Source organism: Stegostoma tigrinum, chromosome 15, assembly GCF_030684315.1.
Source record: "Stegostoma tigrinum isolate sSteTig4 chromosome 15, sSteTig4.hap1, whole genome shotgun sequence".
Taxonomy (NCBI): domain Eukaryota; kingdom Metazoa; phylum Chordata; class Chondrichthyes; order Orectolobiformes; family Stegostomatidae; genus Stegostoma; species Stegostoma tigrinum.
The window spans coordinates 25,913,919-25,924,196 of record NC_081368.1 but is presented as its reverse complement, the minus strand read 5'-3'; the positions used below and the strand labels follow the sequence as shown (position 1 = coordinate 25,924,196).

General features: G+C 40.8%; 1 protein-coding gene across 4 annotated transcripts in view; it reads left to right on the top strand.

Moving 5' to 3' along the window:
* Positions 1–436: 436 nt before the first annotated feature.
* atp7a (ATPase copper transporting alpha) overlaps positions 437–10,278 on the top strand; it is an 80,724-nt gene continuing 70,882 nt past the window's right edge. For 3 of the 4 annotated variants that reach the window (XM_048544141.2, XM_048544143.2, XM_048544140.2), the window contains exons 1-2: positions 437–552; positions 7,627–7,767. In XM_048544141.2, coding sequence (XP_048400098.1) covers positions 7,648–7,767 — 120 coding nt within the window. In that variant the 5' untranslated portion in view covers positions 437–552; positions 7,627–7,647. Of the gene's footprint in view, positions 553–3,393; positions 3,464–7,626; positions 7,768–10,278 lie in introns of those variants that run through there. The other variant, XM_059651388.1, reaches the window with a different exon arrangement.

Sequence of the window (10,278 nt, the reverse complement as noted above, 5' to 3'; positions counted from 1 at the left end):
AAAGTGGGATTAGGGTACTAAATTCGATGATTTTATTGAATGCTGGAGGAGGCTCGAAGGATTGAATGGCCTGCTTCTGCTCCTGTTTTCAATATTTTCTTTGTTTGTTGGAGCCCTGAGTAGCAGCACAGAGTCTGTCACTATCTTCCAGTAATTAGACTTAGAATTAATTCATTTTCTAAGCAACCTTCATGTTAACTTTTAGTTTTTTTTCATTTGTGGAGCGTTATTTGAAAACACACTTTTGCTGCTGTTTTTGAGCTTACTGTACCCACTGACCCCTTCATATTTTGATGAAGAACTATCCAACATTGTCCTCTCCCTCCTCCCCTTCCATTCCTTTGATTGACAGTCCATGTTCAGTGACGTCAGCATCATCTGGTCCCGCCCCATGTCACGAAAGTCATCCGCGTGCATGCGCAGCGCGGGTTCCACTCCTTAATCTCATCCCTCCGGGAATCTCTGGTGGCGACGATCCGTTCCGGAGGTAGTAGTCGTCTTTGGTGGTGTGTTGTTCCCGGGAAGAACAGAAGTGATCGGCCGAGGCCTAAGGTGAGCAGCCGCTGGTGATGCTGTCGCGTAAATATAAAACTTTACTTTTTGTGTAAATTACAAAAAAGAACATGCCTTTTGTGCCACAGTGAGGGAGAAATGAGTTACAGCTTCAATTCCTTGGAATCTTCTAAATAAACAACAGGTTCTAACGTGGATCAGCATGAAAACAAACATAGCATAACAAAGGAATTAATAATAATGCAATATGTTCAATAGAATCAAGCAAATTCCAGGAAGTTCCAGGAAACAGAATGAGAAATAATACTGTCAGACAGAACGAAGGTTCTTGTGAATTGAATATTTTGTGGAAACTTGGTGCAGATGTATTTTGAAGTTGTGTATTAAAGGGGAGGTAGTATTGGAAGTGCTTGTATGTGAGATGGATTATTAGTGACTTTGAAGCAGTTTGTATTTATAATGTACAAAAACCATCTCAAGATTCTTTACAGAAGTATAACCACACAAACACTGACTCGGGAGACGTGAGGGGGCTGACTAGCAGCTTGATCAAAGGGATAGGCTTTAAGAAGAGTTTTTTAAAAAAAAAATCAGACAAAGAAGAGAAGGGAGAGAAGCAGAAGTGAGTCACATGAGCGAGATAAATTTTGTGTGTTATGAGGGAGCTGCAGAAATTACCAAAAAAAACTCGCAGTTCTGGACTAGACTGCGCTGAGCCTTGGCTGAGTGGGAAGGCAGCTGAGTAAAAGGTGATCCCCATCTTTATAACTTGATGGAGGGACAACATTTACAGATTTACATTTTATTTTCACTAAATTGCTCTGTAGAGGAAAGCTTATGATTTTTCTGTTTTTATAGTTTAAAGGATTTTTTGTTCTCCTAGTTCCTGACTACTCATGGGTACTCCAACTTTGCTGCTAGACATTGCTGCTTCACGACGGAGACAAACCTCAGAGGATCTCTCTCCCACTGCAAATCTCTTGTCCATCCCTGCCTCTTTAACTTGTCTGTACCCTCTCCACGTAACTTCTCCTCTATCCATCTTCAATCTCCCCCCCCCGTTATTTCAGAACGCTGTTCCCCTCCCCCATTTCTGATGAAGAGTCTAGGCCCGAAATGTCGCTTTTGTGCTCCTAAGATGCTGCTTGGCCTGCTGTGTTCATCCAGCTCCACACCTTGTTTGCTCACAACGACAGGGTACTGGATTCAGTTCCACCCTTAGGTGACTGTGTGGAATTTGCATATTCTTCTGTGTCTGCTTGGACTTCCTCCAGGTGCTCCAGTTTCCTCCCACAGGCGAAAGATGTGCAGGTTAGGTGGATTGGCCGTGTTAAATTGCCCATAGTGTTCAGGGATGTGTACGTTGGGTGGGTTGTATGGGAATGTATCTCAGTGGGATGTTCTGAGGGTTGTGTGGACTTATTGGGCCGAAGGGCCTGTTTCCACACTGTAGGGATTCTGTGATCTTGATGTGATGATTCTTGTACTGTTCGTTATGAGGGGCATCATTTTTGAGGCAGATTCTACACATTTTGGACCTCCAGATGATAGCTGGTGGTGCAGCACTCTCAACACTATAGGCCAGTGTCAGCCTAGATTATGTGGTTGTGCTATGGACTTAGACTTGGATCTACACCCCAGTGATTCATAGATGAGAAAACAATTAAGTACGTTAGCTGACATAGTGACTTACCACTCGGCCAGCCATTATCTAAATAGCTTTGTGGTGAGTTATTTTACAGAACTGAAAGTTGCATTAATATAGTTGTTGTATGGCAAGCAAGGAAATGACACAAGTGAACTTGTGGTGAAAATGTATTGTTGAGGACGTTATTATGGTGAGAGCTTAATAGTATAGGTGAAGTGTCGAGGAATAATAGCACATCTGGTGAGCCTTAACTTGTTACATCAGTATAGAATTTAATTGAAATGTTTAGACGACTTACGTATGATGTATACCTGGACTAAATTGAATGTTGGTGTTCAATGCAAGCTTTTAAGAGAATGTATATACCACTCGATCCCTCCTCTTGCTTCAAGTAAGTTGCTCACAGGTTGTTATTCTCTGTAGCATTACTTTACTTTTTTTATGTATTGAAGAAATGAAAGTGTTAGTTAAAAGTATTATCAGAAGGCGAATGACTTTGTTGAGAACAAATTGTGATTATATCATAATTCAGAGTCATAGAGATATACAGTACAATTTTTGGTCCAACTCATCCATGCTGACCAGATATCCTAAACTAAACTAGTCCCATTTGCTAGATTTGGCCCATATCCCTCTAAACCCTTCTTATTCATGTACCCATGCAGATGCCTTTTAAATGTTGTAATTGTACCAGCCTCCTCCACTCCATCTGGTAGTTCATTCCGACACACATCACCTGTGCATGAAAAAGTTGTCCCTTACCTCCCTTTTAAATCTTTCTCCTCTCACTTTTAACCTATGCTTCTATTTTGAACTCCCCTACTCTGTGGAAAAGACCTTGACTACTCAGCCTATCCATGCCTCTCGTGATTTTATAAACCTCTATAAGCCACTGAAGTTCCAAGGAAAGTAGCCCCAGTCTATTCAGTGTCTCCCTATTGTTCAAACCCTCCAACGTTGGCAACATCTTTGTAGAACTTGTCTGAGCCTTTCAAGTTTAACAACATCCTTCCTATTGCAGGGAGACCAGAATTGAATGCAGTATTCCAAAAGTGGCCTGACCAATGTCCGGTACAGCTGTCACATGACCTCCTAACTTGATGTACAGACCAATAAGGACAAGCATACCAAACACCACCTTCACAATCTTGTCTACCTGTGACTGTATTTTCAAGGAACTATGAACTTGCATTCAAAGGTCTCTTTGTTCATAGTAATTATCAATCCGTAGCCTTAGTTTAAGTTATCCAGCCTTCTGTTCAGATTGGATTGATCACCTTCTGGGGAGAGGTAGAGGTTGAGGTAAGAACGGGAAAGATAGGAAGAAAATTTGAGGACAGCCAAAATCTAAAATCTTGCTTCAGAGACACTGAAGTACGTAAAGCCACTAGTTTATAACAATACTGCATATTTTTGTGGTGATTGCACGGTTAGTCTTAATCATTTACCAGTTGTTAAATAGATATCCGTGAAGGTTCTCTTCATATTCTCCAGGAGCCTTCCAACTCCTACTTCCTGAGATCATGGAATCCCTGAAGTGTGCAAGCAGGCCATTCGGCCCACCGGGCCCACACCAACCCTCTGACGAGCATCCCATCCTATCTTGTAACGCCATGTTTTCCATGGCTAATCCACCATTCTCCGACGCTGTGGGCAATTTAGCATGGCCAGTCCACTAACATGCACATCTTTCGGCTTTGGGAGGAAACTGGAGCACCCGGAGGAAACCCATGCAGACATTGCCTGGGGCTGGATTTAAACCTGGGTCCCTGGCACTGTGAAGCAGCAGTGCTAACCACTCAGTCACTGTGAGCTGGAAGGCCTCATGTTCAAGTTCCAGTCTATAGCTTGTTGACCACTCAAGGAACATCATGTGGCTTAAAGCAAGTTTTTAATCAACCCACAAAATCTTCCCAGCACTTCACACCATTCTCTCAACACAGGGGAGAGTATGAATGAAAGCAATATATGCCGCATAGCTTAGGTTTTTAATCCCTAATATATCTCGTTGTCTGATTCTGCTTCTGTAGCGTGCCTTTGAACATTTACTGTGTTTAACTTGCTATGCACAAGAGGACAAAATAGAAGCAAAAGTACATCATATGGTCTGCCAAGACTGTTCTGCCACTGAACATGATCAAGATTTACTTTAAGTTCCATTCCACTTGCCCAACTGCTTCTCATATCCCTTGGTTTTCTGAGAATCCAAAAGTTTGCTTATGCTAGCCTTAGATAAATATAGACAAGGATAGAATATTCCACAAACCTCTTGGGTAAAGAATACACAAGACTCTTAATTCTTTTAAATTTCTCCTTCGCTCAATGCTAAGTGAACAACCTTCTACCCTGAGATGGAGTCCCCAGCTAGCAGAAGCATCCATTTGTCTCCCTGTCCAGCCCCTTCAGGATGTTCTGTATTTTAATAAGATCACCCTTCATTCTACAAAACTCCAGAGTGAAAAGGTGCAATTTACTCAACCTCTGTTCAGAAGATAGCATCCTCATTGCAACAAAAACAGAAGTTGCTGGAAAAGCTCAGCAAATCTGGCAGCAGCTTTAAAAAAAATCAGAGATCACCTTCCTGGTCCAGTGATCCTTCCTCAGAACCATGTTGGGATGTTTTCTAGACTTGGAGAAAGCACCACTTGACTGTAAAATACCAACTGTAACTCATTCGAAAAGGGTGAAAGACAGCTGAAAATTATAGGCCAATTGGCTTACCATGACTTGTAGTGATGATGTAAGAAACACCTATTAAAAATATTGTTGCAGGGCACTTCAATAAGGTCAAGGTAACCAGGCAAGATTGCATGTACTGCGACCAGATTTCTAAAAGGCTTGTGGTAAAGACACCACATCAGAGGTGGGAGATAAAAGTTCATGATGTAGGGGGAGAAACATATTGGTATGAATGGGAAACTGGCAAACTACCAGTAAACAGCAAATATAAATTCACAATTTTCTGTTTGGCAAGCTGTAACGAGTGCTAGAGCCAGCATTCCTCTAATTTCTTTTTGCTGTGCACAGCATCACCTTGTTGAACTGGAAATGCATGCTGTGATTAGCATGATGATGGCAATCACCTTGCGTGGCATGCACACAGTTTAAATGGAACATTGGCTGGGACTTCAACTTTTCACATTTTGTATAAATGATTTGGATAAAATGACCAAATGTCAAATTTGGTGGTGATACAAGGAGAAATAAGAAAGTAAATGATAAAGAGGACATGGTCTTACTGAGTGGCAGAGCAGGCTCAAGGGAGCGAGTGGCTTATTTCTGCTGTTAATTCTTGTATTCGTATGTGTGAATCAATTGTAATGACAAAAGCAAAATGCTGTTGCTTGAAATAACCAGACTTTTGGAGAAACTCCATGGGCCTGGCAGCAACCTGAATGAGAAAGAGTTAATGTTTCAAGTCCAATATGACCAATTGGAGTGAAGTTTGTCACTGAATGTGTTATGATTTTCATATTTTATTATCTGCCCATATTCATCTCCAATATTAATATTAAGACATTTGCTCAATTTTCCTTTTGTGAGGTCATATTGTGATGATGAAATATGGCCGCAAACATTGTATGCCACAGCATGTCTTCCTTTCAATTGTTTGGAAGCTTTCTTAGAAATGCGGAGAATGGAGGAGTAGACCATTGATCCTTTATGCCTGCAGTACCATTCATTATGATCCTAGCTGATCAGCTATCTCTGAACTCAGTACTCTGTTCTTGTTTTCTGCCCATTCCTTTTGACTCCTTTAGTCTCGAGGTGTATCTCATTCCTTCTTGAAAACATTCACGGTTTTGGACTCAACCGCTTTCTATGGTAGATAATTCCACAGGCTGACCACTCTGAGTGAAGAAATCTCTCTGCTTCTTAGTCCCAAATGGTCTGTCCCATATTCTTAGACTGTGAGTCCTGGTTCTGGACTCCCTGGCAATCAGGAATATTCTTCCTGCATTTACCCTGTTCAGTTCTATTAGAATTTTATCGACTTCTATGAGATCCGCTCATTCTTCTAAACTCCAGGGAATGTGATCTAACTGATCCAGTCTCCCTTCATTATGTCCTGCCGTCCAGGAATCAGTCTGGTAAGCTTTGTTGCACTTGCTCCAGAGACATAACATTCCACAGATAAAGAGACAAAACCTGCACATGTTACTCCCAAGTGTGATCTCACCAAGACATCCCTGGCCCTGTACTCAAATCTCTCACTTTGTAGACCAAAATACTGTTTGCTGTCTTCACTGCCTGTTGCACTTACCTGCTTATTTTCAGCAACCGATGTTCAAGACATCCAGGTCAAGTTGCACATCCCTCTTTGCCAATCTCTTGCCTTTTGGATAATCTGCCTGTTTTGCTATCAAAATTGATAACTTCACATTTTTCTGCATGATGTTTCATCTGCTATGCATTTGCCCACTTGCTCAACTTGTCCATGTCACACTGAAGCATCTCTGCATCCTGTTCATAGTTCAACCTCCCACCCAGCTTTTTGTTGTATGTTGACGTGAGCATGTTACATTTAATTTCCTCACCAAAGTCATTAATCTGTATTGTGAATAGCTGGAGTCCAGATACTGATTGCTGGGATACCTCTCACTGCCTGCCACTTGCAAAAAAAAAGACATATTTATTCATAGAATAAAATCATAGAATCCCTACAGTGTCTACTCCTCAGTTCCTGTCTACCTACTCGTTCTCTATCAATATCAGTACACAGCCTTCAATCCCATGTGCTTTAATTTTACATGCTTATTTCTTTTGTGGGACCTCATTGAAAGACTTCTGAAAGTACAAGTAAATCCACTGTCCCCACTGCCACTCAACTCTGCTGGTTATATCCTTGAAAAATTCTCGTAGATTTGTCAAACATGATGTTTCCCTCTGTAAATCTGTGCTGACTGTGTGTGACCTTGCTACTATTTTCTAAGTGTCCCATTAAATCTCTAGCACTTTCCCTCCAATCAATGTCAGGCTAACTGGTCTGTAATTCTGTTTTCTCTCCGCCTTTTTGAAAAGTTACATTAGCTATGTTCGTCCATAGAAACTGTTCGAGTCAATTGAATATTAAGAGATGGGCATCCCCTATTTCTAGGATCACTTCCTTAAATGTGCTGGGATGTAGATTATTGGCCCATGGAAGTTTAATTTTTAACCCCATCAATTTCCTCAACTCATTTGCCTTCTAATTTATTTCGTTTTGCCGCTCTGTCTGTATCTTGTATTCCCCAACACTTGAGAGGTTATTCATATTATCCTTTGCAAAGACGGAACCAAAATGTGTATTTAGTTGGTCTGTCATTTCTTTGTTCCCCATTATAACTTACCCTGTCCCTAACAGTAAGGGACCTACACTTTAATCTTTACTGATTTTTTTTTAATCTTCGTATACCTTCAGAAGTTTTTCAATCAGTTTTTTTGAGGCTCATTTGCTGGGCTGCCTTGTTATTTACATTTTTCAGTGACGTGAAGACCAAAGACAAATGGACAAGAAAGGTGAAATGCATTCCATTAACATATCCGTGGAAGGAATGACCTGCAACTCTTGCGTGCAGACCATTGAGCATCAGATTGGAAAGTTACAAGGTGTCTGCAAAATAACGGTGAGTATTGTTCAGTTTGTTGAGTGTAAATGGTTGTCTCCCAGTTCTTTTGGAGGATTGTGGAAGCACCCGCACTTCAGGATAAAGAAGAACTGAATAAATTGCAACAGAACCTGAGCATTATGATGTGTATCAGTGAACCTTGTCAGCTACTGACCTTCCTCCGTAAACCTGAGTTACAAAATTTCAAATTACGAGTAGACAAGAGTAACTGGTGTGGCTTTGTTAAAAGCAAGTCATGTGTAACTGAAGGGAATGTTGTAGAGGTAATATCTATGACTTTTCAGAAATATTTTAAAAAATGAGTCTGTCAGAATGTTGGTAGTAAAATTCAGGCAACTGATAGAACATAGAACATTACAGCACAGTACAGGCCCTTCGGCCCTCGATGTTGTGTTGACCTGTCATACCGATCTGAAGCCCATAAATGCAAGTTTAGCTGTCTGTTTAGAAAGCTGGCTACCAGTTGGTAAGAGTTGGAAATGGTGTGTTTAGGAGTTAATGCTGGGAGCAGTTCTGTATCCTGTGAAATTTTGGTTGGTTTAGATTTGGGAAACAACAACACTGTTAGAGTTTGTTGGTGATTACGTATCAAATTTGGTGCACAGGATAAGGAATTAAATTGTTTTAGAAAAGTATATGCAGATTCACAGAATTAATAGAAAGTTAATGATAATTTAATGTAAAGTGCTGGGCAATGTACATTTAACAGTATCTCATTGCTGCTACGCAGGAGCAGTTATGCACACTTACTAGGTACTATCTCCATTAGCCAGTTCATTCATGGTTCTTCCCACTGCTGACATCATTGTTATGTACTTATTCTCTGCCTAAGCTTGCTGCCTTCACCCTTCACCCTTCACCCAAGCCCCTCACCCATATTCATCCCTCTACTGAGCCCATGCCATCTCAGCATAAATGGTCAGAGAACAGTACACCAGGTTGATAATTACGCATTCATGTGGATCAGTTGCGAGACCTTGGTGATCACACATTGTTCGTGGTACCCTGAAGATATGACCAGTACTGTATGTATGTATGTATGTGTATAGCATCTTTTATGATCTTGGGAGTGTTACAAAGCACATCACAGCTAATAACGTATTTACTGAAGTGTGATTACTGTTGTAATGATTGGAAAGTCATCAGTCCATTTGTGTATAGCAAGGTTCCACAAGTAGCTGTAAAGTAACTGTCCAGGTTAATAGTTTCAGTATGTTGATGGAGGGATTGCTATTTCCTACTTAGATCTACTTGTGGTTTCATCCAGAAGACACTGACATTGTAGCATTCCCTCAGTATTCCAGCATTAACTTTAATGATGTGCTTAAGTATTTTGGAGTGGGCTCTGAGTCTGAGGCAAGATTGCTGCTACGATGTAAGGTGAACAGCACAAATGGGACAGATGAGTAAAAAGGATAGGATATGTTTATAAAAACAATAGTTATTCAAAACAGGGAGGAGACTAGGAGGCTGGGGATCACTTCGCAGAACACGTACGCTAGGTTCGCACTAAACAACTGCATCTCCCAGTCGTGAACCATTTCAGGGTTATGAGTAAAGATGTGCCTGTATTTGTTGGACCTCGGAAGAATAAGAGATGATGTCACTGAAACCTATAAGGCCCTGGGAGGATTTGGAAGGCTGGCTTTCCTTGTGGAGACTAGAACTATAGAAGATAGTTTAAAAATAAGGAGCCTTCCGTATAAGGTGTAGATTAGTAGAATCTTTTTCTGGCTGAGAGTGTGTAGAATTATTTTCTGTAGAGGGCCGTGGAGGTAGGATATGAAATTAATTTTAGACTGAATGAGATAGATTCTTGATTGACAAGGGAGTTGAAGGGCATGGGGTTAGGATGCAAAGTGCGGTTGCAAGTACAATCAGATCAATATAATGCTGTTAAATGGTAAAGCAGGCTTGAGATGCCAAATGACCTACAGGTACTCTAAGTCACTTTTTTTTCAAACAAAGGCTATTTGAAGCCTTAACGATTCCACGGAGAAGGTTCACCAAAATGATACCATGTTTGAGAAATTACTGTTAAGAAGATTCTTGAAATACAAGGATTATTTTTAGCCATGAAGTAAAGACCAAGAGAAGATATATTAGACGTGTTTAAAATAATGAGTTTGCTGCTTGATTGAGTATGAAGAAACTAGGTAGCCAGCCATGGATAATTAATGAATTTAACATAATAAGAGTGAGATGAGAGGCTAGAAGGAACTGCTCAAATGGAGGACCGTGGAATGTTTTGTTGCATGGATCATTGTATGTCATGAAACAAAATTAAATAAGTATTTGAAGCAGAGGAAGAGACAGAGCTACATGAGAGAGACAGTGTGATAGGTTTGATTGGATTCAGAGATAATGGGAACTGCAGATGCTGGAAAATCCAAGATAACAAAGAGTGGAGCTGGGTGAACACAGCAGGCCAAGCAGCATGAAGGGTCCATGCCCGAAACGCCAGCTTTTGTGCTCCTAAGATGCTGCTTGGCCTGCTGTGTTCATCTA